The sequence below is a fragment of the Brachycentrus maculatus genome, unplaced genomic scaffold (assembly GCF_059751285.1).
Source record: "Brachycentrus maculatus isolate JH-2025_06_01 unplaced genomic scaffold, ASM5975128v1 h1tg000341l, whole genome shotgun sequence".
NCBI lineage: Eukaryota > Metazoa > Arthropoda > Insecta > Trichoptera > Brachycentridae > Brachycentrus > Brachycentrus maculatus.
Genome location: NW_028281090.1, coordinates 92501 through 118652, shown reverse-complemented (window position 1 = coordinate 118652; position 26152 = coordinate 92501). Strand labels below are relative to the sequence as shown.

At 30.1% G+C, this 26152-nt stretch overlaps 1 protein-coding gene across 1 annotated transcript in view; it reads right to left on the bottom strand.

The window, feature by feature from the left end:
• Positions 1-11807: 11807 nt before the first annotated feature.
• The window catches only part of LOC148303890 (adenylate cyclase type 2-like), a gene marked incomplete at its 3' end in the record, with an annotated part of 95725 nt that continues 81380 nt past the window's right edge, over positions 11808-26152 (bottom strand). Inside the window, exon 5 of the mRNA XM_088269210.1 lies at positions 11808-12023. Coding sequence (XP_088125336.1) covers positions 11808-12023 — 216 coding nt within the window. The remainder of the gene's footprint in view (positions 12024-26152) is intronic.

The following is a 26152-nucleotide window of genomic DNA, read 5'->3' as shown; positions in this document are numbered from 1 at the left end:
ATAAAAAATTGCCGAGTTGCCATTTATAATATTTTGTGCGATATTTATGATAAGTGCAACTTATTTTGAACGTAACCATTTCTTAAAATTCAAAATCCTTGAAGAATTATAAGCTCCGCACTTGTAAAAAGATGTTTGTACGAGTACGGATATGCAACCCCAACTGACTTAGCGATTATCGCTTTTCTCAGTTCCCTTTTCATGATACCTCGTCCATTTCCTTTCTTATACTGTTCTGGACACTGAGCTCTTATATCCCATAAAATATATACCACACCTCAAATCCGAGAATTCGGAGAGTATGACTAATCACCTTGCCTTTGTATAACTAATAATCAATGTAACACCGCGTCAATCCGATGCGGTCTGTGTTTTATATCATTGGGTGCGAATAGGGGCCAGAAGCAGACCTCAGACGAATGTGTGACAAAACGATGTTTGATAGATGTTCTGATAAATAGATGCAAGGCTGAGATAAGCACTATCGATAAAATTAATAAAGGTGTGTTGAGATGGTTTGGATATGTGGAACGTATGAGTGAGGAAAAAACGGTTAAACAAATTTATGAAGCGAATGTAGTTGGAAAAAGAAGCATAGGAAGATCGAGGAAAACTTGGCGCAATCAAGTATGTCAAATACTTGAAAGCGGCCGGGTCAGGAGTCGTAGTAATCGTCGGGTATGTATGAGGTGATGCATGAATGTGGAAGAGGCGAAGAATGTTTGCAAAGACAGAGTGGTGTGGCATTCGATTCTCTCTGCCCACCCCTGCGGGAAAGTGGCGTGATGGTTAGTTAAGTTAACGTTTTTTTTATTAAAAATGAGAAATATTTTTGTTCTTATTTTATACACACATATTTCAATAACATGTTTTCCTTATAGGCCTAAGTGGACCGTTATTAAGAATAGGAATCAAGTTGTGGTAGCTCTGCTGTGTAACTCCGAGATTTTTATGATTTTTGTGATTTTTTTATTGTTTATCGTTATTATATTTGAATGGAATTATTGACATTATAGGGAAGGTTTAGTTATCATCATTTTTATATATTTTTTTACAAAATCCTTTTTTAATTAATACAAAATAGTTGGTAAATATACAAAACATTTCAAATATAACGTTTCTACCTCTCTAATAAAGTAGATACTTGTGTTTAGAGAGGGAGTTCGTTTTACAATTATTATTTTTTTTATAAACAAAGTAGATTAAACAAAGTAAATTAAAATTAAAATTAAAATAAACAAAGTAAATACGATTTATCATATTGTAAAAAAACTTTCATTTTTTAAAGAATTTCTTAAGTTTTTAAGATTTTCATTTTGAGCTGTTTTTTTTCTAATGGTTTTATTTATTGGTTTTTAAAGTTCCTACACATTCAGGATACAATGTTCAAAGCTTAACAGTTGTTCAAAATACATGCGAGTTTGATAGATGTTCTAATCACACATTATATTAAAACTGTCAACAGCACTCTCGAGACTGTTCACTTAATCAGAGTGATCGGTGAACGATCCGTCTAGCCGATGTGAAGTTGTCGACACAGCGGAAAATAGCATGTGTCAAGGTGACGTTTTATTATTAAGTATGTAGTTTTTTTTATAGGCCGTATAGCTTTTTTACTACTCTTGACACTTTGAGGGAAAAACTCTCTCTTTAAAAAATTATAAAAACATTTTTCTATATATACTCTAAATACTAGCTAATGGATACCGCACTGGGGGTCCCGGGTTAGATCCCCAGGGGGGGGGTAAATAAATATAAGTGATTTTTTCACCCTAATATTTATTCAATATTACCCTGGACTGGTACCTGAAACGGAGGGCTGAATACCTTTACTTCAAGCGTTAACAATCAAGATAACACTGCGTTTTATGAATTCTGTGTTTGCAAGTATGGCCTTAATATAATTTGATCTTAATTGTAAGTGAGAAAATCTAAATGAAAAACTTGCCATCTCGTTAAGAGCAGAAGTTTATATTGGTAATTCTTTAAAAAAATATATGGTTTTTATGAATGGTTATTTTCTCTATACATAGTTACCAGTCAACTGTATTTACACAGTGGTCTTCTGTGTTTTCGCAGAGATTCGCATATTTACATACAAAAAATATTTTCTCTTATACCCGAGTTCACATACGAGGTTTTCTATATATTGATAAAAAGTTTAAATGTAAATATTATGCCTGTATCGCAAATATATGGAACATGAGAAAAATCTGGAGGCATGTTTGTTGGGAAGAAAGCTTTTAACATGTGCACGTTTGAAAATAACATGTGTAATATAATACAAGGGCAGGTAGGTAGTTTGCGTAGTGTTCAAAACATCTGAAATATTTTTATCAAGTTTTTTTGATTGTCTGTGCTCAGTTAAGTAGGCTCACATTTCGCATTAAACATAACATATTACCATCATATGGTAAATATGCACCTCTGAAATTTCTTAAGTTGGTAGGTGTACCTTGAATAGAAAAAGTTTACGGAACACTGCTCTACACACTGTTTACAAACATCTCACCTCGCTTTAAAGAGATAATTTAATGTCATATTATTTAAATATTATTTGTGATAATCTCTATTTTAATGGTTTGTAACGTCTATTACTTAATTAAGTTCAATTCATATTATTTCATTTTATTTTATACCATTCCTCTTTTATGGTCTGTTTCATGTTCTGTATGTTCAAATATCATAAAATTGTTGTAATATTATCTAACCCTTATCTGCACCCGATGGTGCATAGGGCACTGCATCGTATCGATACACAGTGTTATCGCGATCTTTACTTACATGAAGGCAAGGTGATCACTCCTGCGCTTCAGGAACCAGTCCAGGGTAATAATAAATAAATAGTAGAGGGTAAAATCATTCACATTTATTTTTAACCCCCACTGGGAACTGAACCCGGGACCTCCAGCACGGTGGCTATACACGCTACCCATTACACCACGGAGGTGTGCTGTAATATTATAAACCTGCTAAATTATTAGAACTGATATTATTTTTTGACATCTCATCAAAGACGAAGAAGAATATGGAAGGCATTTACGGGGCTGACCACCTTTATACTTCCATATTATTTTTAATCTTTGATGAGATGTCAAAAAATAATATAAAAATAACTCCTGTAATAAGAGATAATCCAGATTTTGTGAACAAGTATTTGGACACACTCAAAATATTGTAAATATTTATACTGAGTTTGTTCTATGCATTAATGTGTTCAATTTTACACAAGACCTTAATATCTAATTATACAAAATATGTATTGATTTACCACTATGCGTGAATATTTATTTTACAGCCTTCATTCTGACGGAGTGGTGGAAAGCCACATTAAACCCGAAAATTGTGACTGGGATTTAATTAAATTTCATTCTCAACTCTCATAAATATTATCATAATGTAGCCACTTACTCGCAGAACTCGAGATTACCAAAGTATTTGTGCTGTGTATTATTTGAGCGCGGCGAGCGCAACAATACAATACTATAAGAAAATATTATTTGTCTTTTGAGCAAGGCTTCTGGAATATTTTTGGGAATTCTACCAGTCTAAAGAAGATAATGGCAAATAATATTAATATAATACTTATGTAAATTAATCTTCGTCAACTATTTTCATATTAAAAATAATTTTATTTGACAATTTAAAATGTGTTATAATATTTAAAAGTTCTCGAAGAAAAGTCGAAAGAGATATTTATATAATCTTTATAGTAATATTAATTTTTATTTTTAAATTTAAGTTTTACTTAGTAAATACCACTTTTACTTTAAAAAATTTGTGATATTTTGAAACAATTGAAATTGATAAAGTTATAAATAATAATTAACCCACAATTCACAATAAGACAATGACTAAAGCCTCCCCCTATTGTCTATGCTCCCACTGATAAGAAATAAAAAGCATAATAATATTTAAATAAATAAATACAAGAAAACGGCTCTTGCCCCCTCTTCAATCTTCACGTCCCAAGGATACAATACTCTAAACATTAGACTTAGCTTCACATACGGTGTTTGAAAATAAAACGGAATGCATCGAAATACGTGTCAAAATATATTTAAGAACATGTGGTATTTACTAAATAAAACTTAAATTAAAAATGAATAGATTTTGCCACAAAGTGACTGCCGATCAAATAATGAATTTATCATAAATTAAGGATAATTTATAAAGCGCTATTTTCGTAAAATACTACCTCAATATACTGCTTCAATATTTTCCTTATGAATATGAAAATCTATTTGTCTGTCCCTACGATTTCCATTAAACTATATATGGTATATCACAACCTGATATAGGTGTAACTTATGAGTAAGTATTCTTTTTCAGTTACATGATTGGGTTAGTTTTGATGAATAATTCTAGGTTAATTTTTCGTTCCAGCTTAAGCTTTTCATGTCCCATTGAGTAACCAAATAGCGACCAATAATTACAAGAAATAGCGACTTCGTTTTCACTATTTAATTTTTCATTCTATCGCCCACGTCTACTACCTGTAAATAAATTTGTAAGGTCAAATGGGATGAAAACGCTAAATTTAAATCTAGTGTTAGTAGGAACCGATGAAAATGTTAATTTGACATAATTACATCCTCCCCTACGCTACTGATCCACTATTTCGACTAGATTAATGAACTGAATAAACACAATCTTAAGGAAAGTTACCCCAATCTTATTAAAATACTTAAGCAAACTTTCTTAAAGTTTAATTCTGAAAATAAGTATTTTTAAAGAAATCATGGTTAAATATCATGGGTATATTCCATATGTAATGAAATGATTTGATCACTGTATAAAATATTGTCTCACGAAATAACATAAATATCATATTGTCAGGTCAAAACCAATATCGTAAATGTGTTTACATTACATGAATTTGAAGTTTAAAATTGGTATCTAAAATCATGAACACTGTTGATAACCCAACTTTTTTCTACTCAATCTTAATCATTTTTGAGGGTTGTGACTCTTCTCGAAGCAATGACTTTTCTCCGTCTATCCCTTGACTGCGCTGCACGTAGCGCTCCAACCACAGAGTTGTCTGCTACTATCTTAACTTGATCGGTCCATCGTGCAGGAGATCTTTCTCTCCCTTTCTTCCTCTCCAGACTACCAATCACAACCAGTCGTTCCAGACTATCCCCATTGCTACGCGTAATGTGTCCAATGAATTGAAGAATCCGTCGTGTATAGACATTGGCCAGAGTCAAGCCATCCACGTGTAACTCCTTACTTTATATTGAAGCAAATTGATATTTATAATCTGAGATAGCTAATTAGCGCTAAAAAGATTTTGGAATTGATTAATAAAGTTTGAAAAATAATGATTAGCAAGTTTAGCATTGGCATATTATTAAAAACTTGAGAACTGCGCTTTTGTCCGGGAAACAATTTCCACTGTTATCTTTTTAAACCAACTCTTGACCCCCTTGATACAACACTATAGTAACGTTCTCCTCGATTTATTGAATATCTTGTTAACTTGCCCTCGTCCCTTCATTCTTGAGTTCATCCTTCGATTTACTATTATTTCATCAATAATCTTCATACTTTTAATAATCTTAATATTTTTAGTTACATTTTCTAGACCTATTCATCAAATATCCAACTAATATTTGTCTTTCATTTTCTTCTAACAACATGTATTTAATGATATCTCAAAATAAATACCAATAAAAAATAAATAGGACATTAACTAATGTGTAAAAGCAACTAGCTGTAACTCAAGTTGCGGCTTCTTAATACGGCAAAGCATTCTTATAACTTGCCTCTATCATAAACACTCACAGATTTTGCTCCATTTCTTTCCTATACCGAGATATTCATTATCCAAATAGCCACAAAATTGTATTAATTTGCTACATGTTCAGGCAAAAAGCATCATTTTAAGTTAACCATAAACTCATTTATCTGAAAACTACTGTTTTTAACTTGCGTCTATTTGCCTGCCTTTGCACATTAGTTAAATACCTTATAATACTAAGGCTCTAGATAAAAATAATAAAAAAAAACTTAAATAAATAACAAAAAAGTTTGCTTAGCTAGGAAAGATTTAAAATGATGGTCGTGAAAGACCGATTAATTACTTAACGGATAAACCTTACCAAGGCGTGATATTAAAGCCTTACTGACATAATGAATTGACTAACGAGATCAGACGCTATTAACCCTAGACGCCTGTTAGTGAACAGGCTTAGTTCGTCGGAAAATAAATATTATGGGTTCAGTGTCCTAAATTGATACGGTCTATCTTAAGACGCCTTTGAAATCAAGACATGTAATTAAAAATTCTCGGAAATACCAATTAAACGCTGAAATACCAAGGGTAGTAACCGACACGAATTGAAAATTTTAGGACATATAATTACAGAAGAAGTAAAAGATTTTTAAGATCGAAAGGATTAATAAAAGGCTTTAAAAATAATTTACTTTAATATTTGTTAAATATAGGAAAATTTGGACAATTGTCAAATAATCGATCTGAAAAATAACAGAACATAAAAGTAGAATAATTAAGAAAGCGATCAAAAGATACCGCTGTAATTGTATTTCTTGATATGTAATTAAGTACAGACTTAATTGTTTTTTCAATGTATTCATTTTAAATGTCTTAATTGTTTTTCAACTATTTTCCATAAAAGGTAAGCGTGTCTTGAAATTCGGCCACAACCATATTGACAAATCGAGGTGACGATTTAACACCATCTTAATTTTTACGAAAAATTAAACTTAAACAAAACGAATAGTAAAGATGTCAATCAAAAATATAAGTCTACCATACTCTACCACAATTTGATTTTTTCAATAACGGCTGGCTTAGACCTACGTATATAAAATGATACGAGAATATTTACGTGTATGATGACATCACAAATATTTATATTTCTTTACTAATTAATAATCGCAATATTGCTTCACTGTTACTGTTCCGTTACTGAGTACAATAAAAATATCATTTACTACCTTTTGACTCACTCTTTATATATTTGTTTAAAATAACATCAAGTATTGGCGTACGTGAAATATTTATTAATACAATTAATATAAATGAAAATGTAGTTACGTAATATAGAACCATTAACATTTTAGATTAAATTTTTTATTTATTTAATAACCGTTTTTAAAAAATTTATAAAAATATGTACAGCTAAAAATGGACGATAAATACAAAAAACAGACGTTTTACTTTTTCCTTTAAATTTTGAATTAAAAAAAATTAAAAACAATTTCACTCTCAGTTCGTATCTTTCTTATATAACCTATACAGGTATAGAGGCTTTATATTAATTATGGTTTCTGTGATTTTAAAATAAAATAAAAAATTCTAAAATTACTTAAATATTCCTCCCCTGTTCTAGAAAGTGAACATAAACATAATGCTTATTAGAACATCACAAATAACGTATAAATTTAAAAGTGTAATTTTTCAAAAAGAAAACAATAATTGAAAATCAAAAAGAACATTAAAGAGTTCGTGTGTTCTGACAGCGTAATGCAGTAAACATGTGAACATCTCAATGAAAATGAAAAAATCGTACCGAGAATTCTTATTTACAAAAGTTCGTATTAAAATAGATACAAGCGTATGATTCGCGAATTCAGGAATCTAAATTCCAAATCTGCCAGGCTGAAAATTGTCTTAATTCACAATTTCGCTATGAATAATTCAGTTGAGTTATTACGGTCCGGTGATAGTATGACGGGCGTTGGTTCTGAGGTGTTAAGATCCAATGCCTACCCAAATACATATTTTACAATACGATACCCATTCCATTAACTTACGTTGATTTGAAAAGCACCAAAATAGTTTGATATGTGACGAAGAAAAAAATGGTTTTGAAGTACGCTATTATCAATTTATGAAGACAGAAAGCACACAAAAATTCCGTCGTCATAATAATAATACAATGAAAATTAAATGTATTCACAAAAATTTCACAAATAAAAAGAAAACGTTATTTTTTCCGTATTTTTTTCAATAGAAAAAATTTACTGAATAAAATCAAATCCATAAAAAACATACATCTGACACAAAATATTGCAATATACGATTTGTAAGTTTTATTTAAATTGTGTATGCTTTTGACAGGCGCCGTGCCGTAGTTGAGTAGATACCCGACTGCGAAACGGTCGACGCGGGTTCGATTTCCGCCAAGTGCAAAATAAATTCAAGATTTATTTCTTTACAACATTTTGAGTGTGTCCAAACACTTGTTCATAAAATCTGGATTATCTGCAATTACAGGAATTATTTTCATATTATTATTTGACATCTCATCAAAGATGAAGAAGAATATGGAAGTCTGGGCATTTACCGTCTGACGACCGTCATAGGCTGGTTTAAGTGATCTCTTTACACACATGTAGCATTCACCAATTCCACCCATTATTGACAACCACACTACTCAAATTCTTGGAAGTTCTTTATATATGAACCAATTTTGAAACACTATTCATGAATCACTAGAGACATGTATTGATGAGATGATTTTTTTTCAATTGGTCTGGGTGTTTGAGATATATTTTTCACATTTATTATCCCTATTCTTACCATCCTACTTGCAGAGAAGCCTCTAAAAAAAGAGGGTTTGCGAGCTTTTTTAAAATATCTTTATAAACCATGAAATAAAACCATGTTTTACAAATTTGAAGTTCCTGATACCAGATATTTCTTTTTCAAAGTAACGAATTTGATACCTTGTTCATGAATTCCTGATTCAATTAAAACGGTGTTTGATCTTCAACGGAGTCTCCTTTTAGTCATTCAAAATCGTACCTGACTTAAAATAAAAACTCATTTGAAAAAAATATACTATGTGTAATGGACTTTTAAAAGCTTTTATAATATGTAAGACATAGGGTGCGCAAGAATTTATAAATATATATATATATAAATATATATATATATATATATATATATATATATATATATATATATATATATATATATATATATATATATATATATATATATATATATATATATATATATATATATATATATATATATATATATATATATATATATATATATTCATATATATATATATATATAAATAAAAAATATATGTACAACATTTTGAGTGCGTACAAATACTTGTTTACAAATCTGGATTATTTCCAATTATAGGAGAATTTTTCATATTATTTTTTGACATCTCATCAAAGATGAAGAAGCATATGGAAGTCTGGGCATTTCCATATTCTTCTTCATCTTTGATTAGATGTCAAAAAATAATAAGAAAAATACTCCTCTTATTGGAGATAATCGAGATTAGTGAGCGTAAATGCCCAGACTTCCATATTCTTCTTCATCTTTGATAAGATGCCAAAAAAAATATATAAAAAATATATGGATCATTGGAGCATGAGATATTAAAATTAAGATGAGAATTTATGAATTTACATTAATTGTTACCCCTATCCGCAGCCTGTGATGTATGGGATGCGCCCTTGGAGCGGTCACGTTTTCTTGATCGTAAAATTACATAAACAATAGGTTAAACGTTAAATTACATAAGCAGATGACCTCACAAAAATTGTGTGTGTCCAAATCCTTGTTCACGAATATAGGTTCTCCACTATATTGAAAATTGGAAATTTTTATTGTAAAAATAGAGATGCGTCCTTAACAGAGAAACCCACATTTGTGAACAACATTCAGGTGTCTCCTAGTATCTAAAATGATCGGGTTAGGATCTTGGATATATCTAAATAAAAGGGTCTCTGCTTAAAATATATATCACACCAACCATAGATGGCTCTAGTGAACTCACACATAAAGCGTCATGAGCCTTATGATACATGTAAGAGTTTTAAAATTAATACTGTGGTTGTCCACGAAGGGTACAATGGTGAATGTTACATGTGTGTAAAGTGATCACTTTTCCAGCCTATAACATGTCATAAGCCCTGTAAAAACTCAAACATCTATATTCCACTTCATCTATGTTGAGACGATTCAATCAAAAATAATAAATCGTTTCACTATTTTAAAGTAACGTTGATAAATAGGTTATTTTAATAATCCTATATAAAATCAAATAAGAACATCGAAAGAATTACATCCCATTTCACAACGCATCCTTTTCAGGAAAATCCTTTTTACAACAAGCAGCTTAAATGGGGCAACTTTACAAAAAGAACAAAGTCCCTCTTTTTAATCTTACAGCCTTAACGTACAACCAGAGAAATCATTTGGATGAATGGACTTTTTTACTTGTTTTCTTTTTGGTTTACTTTTGTACCCTATATCAGTTAAGTTAACATTTTCTAGAGAAATCACAACAAAAAAGAGATTTACCCTTCATGTAACTAATTAAACTCCGAACAACAACCCTTGTTTTTATTTTCTTCGTACTTTATTCCATAAACGTATGTGTTTTCGTTTGAATATACAAACAAAGATAACAGAGCCAATCCAGTTCAGTTATTGGTAAACAATGAAAATCATTTAATTCAAAGCAATGAAGGGAAGGGTCTTTCTCATTAAGCTAAAATATACATATCGTGGGCATACTGGCAAAAAACGTTAACTCAAAAATCCCTGTTTTAATAATCCCTGTTATAAAGCTTTTAACCTGAATAATATACCCGCTTTTAAACTAAGAGTAAAATTTACTTTTAAAACACATAAATATGACATTATAAACTACTTGGTTTATTTGTCACTTTATAGAACGTTAGAAACGTTATAATACTGCATCAAGTCGAAATTACATATTTTCCAGTTAACGTTTTTTGCCAGTACACCCACGATATATAGACCATATTGGTAAACAACGATAAACTTTAATTTAACGTTAGAATTACAATATTACAAACGTGGTAGGTACTATAAATTATTCTTTTAAAAAAGTATATTACATGCTATCTTCCCATATTCTACAATTTGTTTTATTATTTACGTAAAACAGCTACAATTATTAACCACCATGCCGATTCCACAAACGGGTAGGCAGAAAGAATAGAACGCCACACTACTCTATTGATTATTCCGACTCCTGTCTTTACCATTTTCAACTTTGTTGAATGCTTCATGATGCCAAGTTTTCCTAAGTCTTCTTTTGCTATTATTTCCGACTACATTCGCCTCATAGATTTATTTTTCTGTACATTCTCTACTCATTCGTTCAACATGTCCAAACCATCCTAACACAACTTTATTCATTTTGTCGATAATACTTGTCTTAGTCATGCATTCTTTCCCTAATTCACCATTCGAACATTTAAAACATGTTTTTTTGCTGCATATTCTTCTGGGAGGTCATATTTTGACCATACTAGCTCATACTGTGAAACAAGTTTGATCTATACATCTAGAAGTCTCAAGAATTTGAGTAGTGTGGTTGTCAGTCATGGGTAGAATTTGTGAATGTTACACGTGTATAAAGTGATCATTTAACCAGGCCTATGACGATCGTAAGCCCTGAAAATGCCCAGACTCCATATTCTTCTTCATCTATGTTGAGATGTCAAAAAATAATGTTGCTTCATTATTTTCCAAGTTCCATCTTCACCTTTCCAGACCGCTTTACGTCTAAGTCTTCGTGTATATCACTTTTTATGGGAAACACCCGCAAAGCCTCTATTAGAGGCTTGTCTGCAGGTAGGATAGTAAGGATTGGGAAGATAAATTTGAAAAAATCACAGACACCCAGACCAATTTAAAATAAATCATTCTTGAATTTATTTTGCACTTGGCGGGAATCAAACCCGCGACGCCAGTTTTGCAGTCGAGCGTCTACTAACTACGCCACGGCGCCTGTCACTCACTAACACAATATTGTCGAAAATTAAGTTACCTGGGCGATCTGGTCGAACCTTCCAAATAGCTCGTTGAGGGTCTTCACCAGGTCTGAGGCGCTGAGTTGCTCCGAAAGTGGGGTGAAATTGACTATGTCCGCATACAGGATACTGACGTTATTGTGCCTCTGGACGTACATCTCGTGGAAGCGGGTCTGCTTCGAGGACATCTCTTGACAAGCGTCGGCCATCTTTAGCATAATGCTCCTTTTAACCTGAAATCATATATTTTTTAAAATAGTCAGGTGAGTAGGAAGATCATCCGAAGATAACAGTCTTTTAACAATATTTTTGTTTAATAAATTTTTTTTTTTATTTAAAAAACATAAGATTTGCGTTTAAATTATTTACAGAAATACTTCAATTTCATACTATTTCTGTGAGCCTAAGCGTTTCATTATTAGAAATTGGACACTTAAATAATCCACTTTATCGAGTTTTATTTTTATTTACGACTAGTTTTGAAAACGACAATTGTTTTCATCTTCTGGTACAAATTAAAACTAACGAATAAAAATATATTTAGGTGTTTATATAGGTTAATAAAAGTAATAAAGTGGATTATTGAAGTGTTTAATTTTAATAAAATAATCATGTCATTCCACAAAGTTAATGGCGAATCAATAAATAATATTAGAAATTGGTATCAAACAGAGGTCGAGTGGGTTCGAACCGAGAATTCGACTCAAGAATTCGATAATTCGAATTTAATTTTCTAATTTTTAAATTCAATACAATTCAATATTTTATATCAATCAAGATTTGTCACATGGTTCATTTATTTATCTTATTCGTCTTGTCATATTTTCTAAATAAGACGCTACTAAATTCGTTAGATCTTTAAGCCCTATTGCCTAATCAATTTGTGTCAACTGCTAATCTTATTTTGCACATTGTGTTTCCAGTTTAACACTTTTGTTTTCTAAAATTAGACATATCCACACTAACTCTTCCTGGTCCCCCAAAATTAAAAAAAATCTAGGTAGACAGTTACATTTACATTGGAAAAAAACATATTTTGTCCTCTGCTCCACATAGTGTTGTAATAGATACGAGTGACAAAAATGTAAGCTTGGAATTTAAATAAATAATACTAATGATGAAAAAAATGTCGAATAACATCCGACATAGGACCTAAGAGCAAAAAATTTATGTCGAATGAGATTTGACATTGGACCAGTAAGGGTTAAATGTAAGACATCTTGGGATGCGAAGATAACAGTTTAAAAAATTAACAATTAATGTAATAAAATAAAAATTTATACTATTGTTATCATTTAAAAGGGTCACTTAAAATACAAAGAACACAGAAATTCTTAAAATGTGTAGCACGGAGGATATAGTCAGATGAGGAAAACAGCAAAGAAATTCTGTAATGGCCATAATTGCTCTTCAAGAGAACCCAGACGGAAGAAGGCCACCTGAAAGACTTCCAAAGCAAAGGCGTGAACACTGACAGTTCATATCACAAAATATAGATAGCGGAACAGACATATCCTCGGATCTATAAGAAGGAAGAAGAAGAAGACGACTTAAAAGATAAATATAAAATTTCACCGAATAAAAAAAAATCATTTATTTAATCAATTGATTCCAAGTCCCTTTGTGGTTAAAATCCAAAACAAAAATAACTTGGTAAATACCACGTAAGAGTATTTATTAACATCTGTTGTGATACGCGTTCCATTGCATTCAATATCATTATTAAACGCCGTATATAAAGCTAAGTCAACATTTGAGAGTTATGCCTTTGGAACGTTGAAGAATAAGGAGGTAGGAACTGTTTCATAAATTTTATCAGTGGAAACTTAAACCGAGCTGTCCATACCTCAACACACAGCATATAATAATGACTAAGAATGTTTTTACAATCTTGTTAAAATAGACAAAATAAATTCATTAATTGATTCGGCAGTCACTTTGTGGTAAAATCTATCCATTTTTAATTAATGTTTTACTTAGTAAATACCACTATTTCTAAAAATCTACTGTGACACGCGTTTCGATGCATTCCGGCGGAATGCATCGAAACACGTGTGTCATAGTAGATTTTAAGAAATAGTGGTATTTACTAAGTAAAACATTAATTAAAAATAGACAAAATAAAATTAAAATAAATAAATAATTACACGAAATTCAATATTAGAAATTCCACGAATAAATAGAATATTAGACGATCAGGAAATACTTTTGTTTATAAATATCGGTGTTACATTACAGATTTTTTTATTAATATTGCTGCAGACATTTTAAAAATATCAAATTACTTTTAATTTATGGTAAATAGGTATGGGAGTTAAAGCTTCCTAAACGTGATATTTCAAACAAAACTAAAGTAAAGAACACATTATTTAGGAAATATGTTTAGTATTTCCTCCTTCCGACCATGAATAATACACAAACCAACCAAAAAAAGACATGTTATATAATTAGCAGTAAGTATAAAAATCTACGTTCATATTTAAGTAGATACTTATCATAATACATATTTATATTAAATTAATTATTTCTCAAAATAGTTATTTTGATATTTTTGCGTAATTTACATTATGTTTTTGTTATTAAATGCTGAATTGATATTTTTTTCAGTAATACGAATTTATGTACTTCCAGCATTATTACGAAAAATAAGACAAATGTATTTTTAACCCTCCTTTAATAAGGCAATGTACCTATGTAAGTAGGGGATGAATATATTTTGTTTCATTATAAAGGCCATACTTGACAAAAGACGAGCGGAAGTTTATTTGCGTGGGTATACTGTAAGACACTTTGTATAATAATGAGAATTTTCTTTGAACAACTCAACTAGAAAATGAGAGGATTATTTGGATTTTATTCTGAACATTAAACAAATAATGACAATTTAAAATATGTACTATTTAAAGATAATATTGTCAACTCATAATATTAAATCAATTTATATATAAACTACTTAGGATATTTGTCGATGAAGGAAATTCGCTTACATTTCATAATCATATAATGATATTCTGTCTTAAATAATAATAAAAAATTACATATTTTTATTGCATGGTGACATGATTTTAATATACGAACAAAACACTTGTAAAAGACAAGTTTTAAGTTAAATAATCTTAACATGATTAGTTTCGAGAACTACAGATGTTCTCATTAACATATTATTTTATGACATCTCATCAAAGATGAAGAAGAATATGGAAGTCTGGGCATTTACGGGGCTTACGACCGTCATAGGCTGGTTTGAGTGATCACTTTACACACGTGTAACATTCACTAATTCTACCCATTATTGACAACCACACTACTCAAATTCTTGGAAGTTCTATATATATAAACCAATTTAGAAACCTTGTTCATGAATCACTAGAACTTCACTAGAGACATCTATTGGTGAGATGTAAAGAAGCTTTTTATTAAGCAGAAACTCTTATATTAGTATGTGAGATCCGAATCCTGGATTATAATCACACACATGAGAAACGCCAGAAAATACCATTTTCATTTTTATTATTAAGCTTATAATTTGACCAGATAATTTATTTACAACATTTTGAGTGTGTCCAAATACTTGTTCACAAAATCTGGATTATCTCCAATTACAGGAGTTATTTTCATATTATTTTTTGACATCTCATCAAAGATGAAGAAGAATATGGAAGTCTGGGCATTTACGGGGCTTACGACCGTCATAGGCTGGTTTGAGTGATCACTTTACACACGTGTAACATTCACCAATTCCACCCATTATTGACAACCACACTACTCAAATTCTTGGAAGTTCTATATATATGAACCAATTTAGAAACCTTGTTCATGAATCACTAGAACTTCACTAGAGACATCTATTGGTGAGATGTAAAGAAGCTTTTTATTAAGCAGAAACTCTTATATTAGTATGTGAGATCCGAATCCTGGATTATAATCACACACATGAGAAAACTAACAAGTTCTCATTAACAAGTGAAAAAACAAATATTGTATTTTTACATACTGATAAGAAAAACTGTATTTCTCAAAACTAGTTATATTTACATAAGCTCAAAGGTGGTCTTACACTATTTTATTTTTATACATATGTAGATATACTCGTTTCTTACTTAATTTAACAATTTATAAAATTAACATGTTATTAAACGTTTACTTTGAACGATTTTTAAATCGGAATAATTATCAGACCTGATTTCAAATCGCAGATTTTCATGGTCATTCAGGAAGTTATACTTTGATTGAAAATATTAACTGCATATTATTTTGCCGGTGGCATATATTCATGAACTTCCATATTCCTTTATTAAATATGTTTCTTCATCTATGTTAGATATCCATAAAAAATCGTGATATAAATAACTCCAAAGCGTAGAAAATCTCAAATTTCAGAACGAAAATTTGGAAACACTTAAAATATTAAAAACGAAAATGAATTTTCTTACCATACATAAGGAATTTTCCTCCTTACTTTTTTATAAGATTAATTTTTCCTATATACATATGCAAATGCACGTAATTCGGGCGTAAGAAGCACATCGCGGCTTATTTATTCATGGACGGTAGTCGGCACAAAACATGAACCCCTAAATCTCGCTCAAGGGCATAAAATGTAAAATTTATTAACAACGTACCAACCTACAAGGGTGAGCCTACAACTAAACTACGCTCGTAATTACATCCAAACCTTTTAATTAGATAGAGTGGTCTTTGTCCATGCTTTAAAACGAGGAACGTTTTCATAATAAACAAGAGAATTCGTTTAAATAAACTTGTCATTCACGTCCCAGATTGGTTAAAATTTGAGATAAAGACTCGTAAAATCTTTGTTTCTTGCAACAGTAGTTTTCAATACAAGGTTCTAACAAAGACAAACTAACGTTATGGATTATTCTTATTCCAACGATCCTTTTTTACGGACAAAACATAAGACTATCTATCTTAAATCAATTACTCCTTTTTCATTCCTTCCTCGTTTAATTTTTAACAAAAGTATTCTCATTATTTATGTAATTTTATTCGTTTATATCAAAAGCAAAACCACGTAACCAAAACTATTTTTCATATGCTTTTGGTCAAATTTTCAATCTTCTATCAATATAAATTGATAAAACGCTATCCTCACACGTTTAATAAAACAATCTTAAATTATTTACTGATTCGGCATTAACTTTGTAGAATGACATGATTATTTTATTAAAATTAAACACTTGAATATACCACTTTATCGAGTTTTAATTTTATTTACGACTAGTTTCGAAAACGACAGTTGTTTTCATCTTCTGATACGAATTAAAACAATTTTTAATTTGTACCAGAAGATGAAAACAACTGTCGTTTTCGAAACTAGTCGTAAATAAAAATAAAACTCGATAAAGTGGTATATTCAAGTGTTTAATTTTAATAAAATAAAACAATCTAACAAATAATACTCACTTCGCTAAATAGCAACGTAATTTACAATCAAATATACTTATTCATATTTTGAGTGTTCATATTCACAAGTTACGATAATTGAATCCAACCTTAAACTTAAATTGATTTTCCTACACAAGACATGTGTCTACGAGGATTTGCAAAGGAAACTGAAGGATCCCAGCTTATATAATGGAATAATTTTACATACTATTATATGTAGGCACCTACTACGAATTGTCTTGATCATAATTTAGATTGCCTTGTTTACCCTTAACCTAAAATTAATTGACAATATTACTATGCCGTGTTAAACATTTACATACTAAGCAAAATCACAAATGTTACATAAGGTTACAACATATTATAACGGATGTACGTTGTTACTCTTGGTAGTATATTGCACCGAGTGTAAGAAAGCTCTAGCACCCGTTGGTGCAAAGAGCACCTTATCAGATTGACGCGGTGTTAATTTCTTAAGGGCAAAGTTATCAGTCCTACGCTCCACACACTTACCTAGTAATAGAATATAGCTAGAATTAAGGACATTTCTTCCAAATAGGAAAAGAAATAGAGAAAGAATAGTAGCTAGAACTAACTAACTAACTAACTAACCATCACGCCGCTTCCCTGCAGGGGTAGGCAGAGAGAATAGAACGCCACATCACTCTGTCTTTGCAAACATTCTTCGCCTCTTCCACTTCATGCATCTCCTCATACATGCTCGCCGATTGTTACGACTCCTTACCTGACCACTTTCAAGTATTTGGCATACCTGATCGTGCCATGTTTTTCTCGGTCTTCCTCTGCTCTTTTTTCCACTTACATTCGCCTCATAAATTTGTTTTACCGTTCTTTCCTCACTCATTCGTTCTACATGTCCAAACCATCTCAACACATCTTTCTTAATTTTATCGATAATGCTTAGCTCAGCTAAGCATTCCTTCCTTATTTCCCTATTCGCATATCTATCATACATCGTTTTGTCGCACATTCTTCTGAGACATCGCATTTCGACTACATTCAGTTTACTTTCATCCTTCTTTTGCCAACTCCATGTTTTACTTCCATACAATAGTAGCTAGGACATGCACAAAGGAAAAATAACGTAATCAATTCAAATCAATGACAGATTTTGAGTCCAATTATAAAATTTTGCTTTTTGAAACATGATTATAGGTACATACTTCTTTTCTTCCTGTGAGCATTTTTCAATACACATATAATTTTTATATTTATAATTTTTAATAACATACATAAACTAACCAAAAAACACAACTTAGAAAAAACTTAACCCTCATAATACAAAACAACTTTCGACAAAATAATCTAACATTAAGTTCTTGATTCAACTTACTATTAACTGATTTACAGATATTAAATTCTCAATATAATAAATAGTGTTCTCCAGATCTACAGAAATAATTGTGTACCATTCCACATAACAATAACATAGGTACGTAATAAAAAATATTTATCTTGCTAGGATTAACATGTAATCAATATTTACATTTTTTATATCCAACGGCATCTTGTGTTTTTTTTTTGGGGATAGGACCATCAAGAAAACCCATTTGATAATAATATATGTAAAATATAATGGATTCGAAAATACACTTTTGTGAAATGTCTACAAAAATAACAATAATTAAATTGAATTGATCGAATCTCTGATTATCGACATAGTATCATTAAACTTATCAATATCTTATTATTTTCATAGAAATTCAAACTTAATTTTCATATGGCTTTGGACTTACTAATAGTTACTAATGTAAGCTTTTACTAATAGTTCATAGAGTAATCTTGTGACTTAAGTAAAACCTTGACTTCACCACTCGCTGTTTTGTAATTGGATAACAGAAACATTTACTCTATAAAGTTACTACCAAAGTCACCATGGAAATAATAATATGGTATTTCAAAAATAAACTTTACATCAGAAAAATAATTATAAAATTTTTTGACCAAAATTTGGAAGTTATTTCTCATAATCACGAACATTTAAGACTAAATTGAAAATAATCATATTTTACTCAAAAATAAAATATTTGTATTTATTTATACATATAAAATATGTATAAATAAATTAACTATATGACAAATCTTGATTGATATGAGATATTGAATCCATTGTTTCTATTGTATTGCCCTGAGCCCATAAGTGGACTGACACTCAGCAATATCAATTTTGGCCTAAAAAACTGGACCATGGACAAGAGCAACAAAATCAAGTCCAACAGCAAAGGGATGAAACACGCGAAGGAACTGATCAAGGGGTAAGCGGAGAAACTCACATCAGAAGCTCTAAAGCTTAGAAAGAAAATAATAACGACCCTAACCACGACTTTCACAGGACACTGCAGACTGAGAAAGCACATATCGAAATTTGGACTGCATGATTCCCCCAGTCTGCAGATTTTGTATGGAAGATAACGAAATACCCGTCCACATTCTCTATAACAGTGACACACTTGCTCGTAATCGAAGTTATATCCTTGGTGAATAACTACTAGACTCCGAGAAGGTGAAGCTCCTACCACCAAGACAGGTCGTGAGCTATATGACTCATGTAGGTCTTGATACATCAAATATTGATTTTATCCCTAAAACATTTTTTAATACATTTTTTTCATGACAATAAAAAAGTCATCCATTAAATAAATTCCATTTTTAATTAAATTCCGAGTTCAATCGAATGTTATCGTCGTACCACTTCTTCGAGAAAAACTCCGGTTTTGATTGAATTAATTTAATGAAAAAAAGTTCCCTCTGCGTGATTACTGACAGGCGTGTGATGTTCGACTGATTTTAATTATTCTGTCAACTCCAGAAGATCGAATGTCATATCCATAAAGACCTTAAATTAACAAACCCAAATTAACAGTTTATGTTTCCGTGCAAGGCGTTGGATACACGAATATGAGAATATTACACATATATGTATATATATATATATATATATATACATATTTATATATATATATATATATATATACATATTTATATATATATATATATATATATATATATATATATATATAATATATATATATATATGTATATATATATATATATATATATATATATATATATATATATATATATATATATATATATATATATATATATATATATATATATATATATATATATATATATATATATATATATATATTGTAGTGTAATGGTCAGTACGCTCGGCTACCGCTCTGGAGGTCTCGCGTTCGATGCCCAGGGGGGGTCAAATAAATATAAGTGATTTTCTCACTGTAATATTTATTCAATACTACCCTGGACTGGTAACACTGTGTTTATATGAAGCAGTGCCCTATGCACCATTGGGGTGCGGATAAGGGTTTATTATATATATATATATATATATATATATATATATATATATATATATAGACCAGTCTGATGATGTCGGTAACGACGAAACCCGGTCGCTGGTCAAATAAAAAAGTGGAAAAACTAAAAATATTGGTTTTAATCTAATAATAAATTAAAAATGCAATTCCATCACGAAGTGTCAGTAGATAATATAAATCTATTATATATATATATATATATATATATATATATATATATATATATATATATATATATATATATATATATATATATATACACATATAGCATTACATTCAAGTATTCTTATGAACTAATTATTAATTAATAACAAAGTATTTAACAAATAGCTGTCGGTATTTTTTTCTACAAATTTATATCGCTTTTTACTTTTATTATAACTAATCTGAAATTTATATCTTTATTAATTAAACATGTATGTTATTCAGATGCTTACCTGTCATTTCTTAGATTAATTTAACCTAAACGTGCCTAAAATTCCCTGCGAAGTCTGATGATGTCGGTAACGACGAAACCCGGTCGCTGGTCAAATAAAAAAGTGGAAAAGCTAAAAATATTGGTTTTAATCTAATAATAAATTAAAAATGCAATTCCATCACGAAGTGTCAGTGGATAATATAAATCTATTATATATATATATATATATATATATATATATATATATATATATATATATATATATATATATATATATATATATATATATATATATATACACATATAGCATTACATTCAAGTATTCTTATGAACTAATTATTAATTAATAACAAAGTATTTAACAAATAGCTGTCGGTATTTTTTTCTACAAATTTATATCGCTTTTTACTTTTATTATAACTAATCTGAAATTTATATCTTTATTAATTAAACATGTATGTTATTCAGATGCTTACCTGTCATTTCTTAGATTAATTTAACCTAAACGTGCCTAAAATTCCCTGCGAGGTTATATGAATTGAATATAAATAGAGATAATGCTTCTTATATCATAACAGTTCATTTATATGTACACTTTGTTAGTCTACTCATATTTACTTTTGAAAAAAATGTAAAAAAAATTGCTTAAAAAAGTTTCTTAATGTTTTTTTTTAGCTATTTCTTTGCCTTTTTACTCACGAAAATGTGAACAAAAAAAATATCTTTTTTTGTTTACTTCAAATCAGAATTGGTTTAAGAAAGAAAGCCTGTTTTTCAAATTTTTCGCTTATTGAATTTAATACAAAGGGTATTTAAAATTTTAAGTTCATTAAACGAATGGAAATGGGTCACTACGTTATCACGTTTGAACAATAGGTCAATACCCCACGGTCAAACTAATAAAAATATTTTTTAACAGATATGTCAGGATTACAAAAGCTCCAAAACCACATAAAAATGTTTAAGCGTCGTTTTAAAACCAGTCTCCCTATCTTATCGAAATTTCGATCAGTTAATATAAAAGTTTTTTCCGTCATGTCACCAAAAAACCATTAATATGGAGAGACTAAACTAGGTCAGAGAAAAGTCAAGTGGAAAGCACGTATATACCTAAAGTGACCATACGTCCCGTTTTGAACGGGACCGTCCCGTTTTTAGATAGCCTGTCCCGTTGTCCCCAAGCAATGTTTCAGGACGTCGAAATATCAAGTTTTCAAAAAAAGAGCAACACACTGTAAGATTTTTTTTATGAAAAAGTGAAAAAAAATGACGATAGTTTGTAGTTATAGCCGTTTCATATAAATTTGCTGAACAAATCCTCGCTTGATTTCGGTGCATATGGCTAAAGTAGGTGGCTGGTGAGTCATGTGCAAAGACTAAATTATTTATATGAAGACCGCCGACTCTTTATATAAATAATAAAACAATATAATTTTTTTCATGTTAATAATATTTATTCCTCTTATTTTCTTTAACAACATTCCTCTTTTTATTAATACATTTAACTATGAAAAACTACGTGTTTTCTTGAATATACATACTTTTACGTAAAAATTGGTAAATGTCGCGTTTTAGGGACAAAAATAAATGATCAGTTTATATATACCACACTTCAAATATAATCAAAATCGGTCAAAGGCACGAGTTAGACGAAGGGCCCAATCGGGTGAACTTGAGGATAAAGAATAGGACATAGGTCGGGATGTTCCTGACTTAGAAAACCCCGGGAGTAGTAGTTTTAGTAAAACCGATGAAAAATGGCATATAAGGTACTTAACGACATACGAAAAGTAAAATATTTTATCAACAAATATATTAAGGAAATCATTATAAGAAAAATATCAATTTGAGTCAAAAATTAAAAATGATTATAAAATATTCAACAATAATTATAATAAATCATCTTTTGTAGGTAAGTACAAACATAAATCATTTACAATTGTTTGTAAAAATCTCAATGATTAAAAATATAAACTGCTTAGTCTAGATAATTTGAACATAGAAATTAATTACTTGTATGAATCACTTTTGATTAATATTGATGAAATTTTGATTCAAAATGATAAAATATTTATCATCAATATTGAGTTTTCAAAATAAATCTTTATAAATAACCAACATACAAACATAAATATTTAACAATTGTTTCTAAAAATCTTAATATTGAATAAAATTAACTGTTTAATCTTAATGATTCAAATATAAAAATGAATCACCTTTGAGTTTATTAATGTAAACACGACTAGTTTCAAGAATTACAGATGCTATACTCAACAGGTGAAAAACCATTGGAATTCTTGAAATTATTCGAGTTTACATGAACTAATTCAAAAGTGGTCTGAAACAAGTGTTTCCTTTTTAGATTTATATTATCATGTTATTCCAAAAAGTTATGTTGATGAGAACATGTGTAATCTCTAAACTAGTCGTTTTACATTAATAAACTCAAAAGTGGTCTTAAACAATTGTTTAATTTTTATATTCAAATCATCATGTTATTCCACAAAGTTAAAAGCAAATATTTCAATAATAAAGTTTAATCTGGATCATTGAATAATTTATTATTTAATTTCAACGCGAAATGAAAGGCTTTGAGTAAAACATTTTCTTCAGAAGATTTCGTCATTGAACTTTGGAAGCAGATATTAATTTAATATACAACAAAATTTGTTTTACAGTTCTACCCACATTTCAATATTTTATGGGTGAAAGGTCTTTATTTATATATAAGTATTTAAAGATTTTTTAATAGCAATGTTTTGGTAATGCTAACGCTTAGTTTGTCAAAAAATTACTTTAATATTTCACTAATTCTTAAAAATATAATAAAACCCTTATCCGCACCCCAATGGTGCATAGGGCACTGCATCATATAAACGCAGTGTTATCTTGATCGTTTACACATGAAGGAAAAGTGATCAGCCCTCCGCTTCAGGTACCAGTCCATGGTAATATTGAATAAATATTACAGTGAAAAAATCACTATTATTTATTTTACCCCCCTTGGGAATCGAACCCGGGACCTCCAGAACGGTAGCCGAGTGAGCTAACATTACACTACGGAGGCGGACGTAATTCTTAAATGTAATTAATTTTTATTTCATAATCTTCGTATCTTCAACGAGATTGAGGATTTTATTTTTTACAATACAACTGCATACCTAACTCAACAATGGTTCTTGAAATAAAACTAGAAAGATGAGGAACGATACAATAAGCGGAGCGCAACTTCTTGCCTAAGAGACCCTAGAAATAATTTCCGTTGTAGGAACATCCTTTTGAATTTGGCTTTACTATTTCACGCGGAAAGCCCTAGCCATTCGCAGCGTAATCTCATTACTGGCTGGCTAGCGTAACTAGTACCAAGGGATGCGCAACATTCACTATATTCTACTGTTTGGAATGAACCTTCTACCCATGACTTCGTTAACTGTTGTTTTGCGTGAACAATTTTAATCTTCCTCGTCAATTTTGGATATGTCAAAAATACTTCTGAAGGCATTTTCGCTTTCATTTTTTTTAACGCATAGTAAAGAACTTTTTTATATTACTTTATTAAATATAACAAGAACTTTGATATTTTTGTATAATTAAAGTATTGTTAAATTTATGATATGGTTAAATAACACTCTACTTATAATTGTCCGCCTCCGTAGTGTAATGGTCAGCACGCTCGGCCACCGTTCTGGAGGTCCCGGGTTCGATTCCCAAGGGGGGTAAAATAAATATTATTGATTTTTTCACTGTCATATTTATTCAATATTACCCTGGACCGGTACCTGAAGCGGAGGGCTGATCACCTTTCCTTCATGTGTAAACGATCAAGATAACACTGCGTTTATATGACGCAGTGCCCTATGCACCATTGGGGTGCGGATAAGGGTTTTATTATTATTATTACTACTTGTAATTTATCGTTTACTTTGTGTAATACCACAAATCTATTGTGCCAAATGCACCATTAGTGCGGACAAAGGCTAAAATAATAAATGATATGCGCTTGAATTGTCGACCAATTCTATATCACACGACACTCGTATATTAAGTTAATTTTTTGAAACATTACACAAAAAATACGATGTTAATTGAAAGTATAATACGCATTTTTACTCTTAAGCCACGTAGGAAATTTGAGCAAGAAAATATGAAATAGTTTAAATGGGAACCTTGTTGAGTGTAAAGTCATTCCTTGAGATTATGTGGAAGACGTTATTTCTTCACCCTGCTAAATGTTATGTATTACTTTTACATCCTTGTGCATTTCACTGCAAACATACAGGGTGGCACAATATTAATCACCCTATACGATGATGTTGTAATTTTTGCAAATAGTATTGTATATCGACTACATTTGACATTTGTGAACTAGACAGTTGCTGTATACAAACATATTGATAAAACGGACTAAAATGTATATCAACACTGGCGGCAGCCACTTGACGGATATCATACTTTTCGCTTAACAGAAAAAAATGTAAAAGTCCAAATAAGGATTTTCATTGCTTAAAATCAATTTTGCTATTTAGTTAAAAAGTTATTTTTTAAAAAAATTGGATAATTAATTTTGCGCCATCCTCATTAACCTGTTTTTATACTGCCGCTGTCTTGTTCACAAATCACTCACTCCTTTCAAGAACGTCATAAATAAAAAAACTTGATTTTTCAGGAGAACGTTTTTAAAGTTCTAACATAAAATACAATGTACTAAAAATAAATATCAAGCCACTTATTTAACTTTTCACTATGCAATAGATCTTTTTAGGTAAAACCTGAATATTTTTTCTTCATTTGAAAAATATTTAGGGCATAAAAAAAAATTAAACAATACCTTTTCTTCAAAATGCAAAAATAACACTTTCTGCCCTGTAGCGGGTAAATATTAAGTTAAAAATATGCCGCTTTTGCTGGGATATAGTACATTTTCGGGGCATTACGAAAACATGCACAACTCAAAATTGACGATTTTTTATTTATGAAGTTCTTGAAAGGAGTGAGCGAAATGTCAAATATTATTGACGTACGACGCCATTTGCAAAAAATATAACATCTTCTGATAGTGTGATTAATTTTGTGCCACCGTGTATTATTCTGTCATATTCCTAGGAAACTATTAAATCAAAGATAACTTATTCAGGTCAGGTTCAAAAGTTAAGTTTAGAACCCCTTCAAC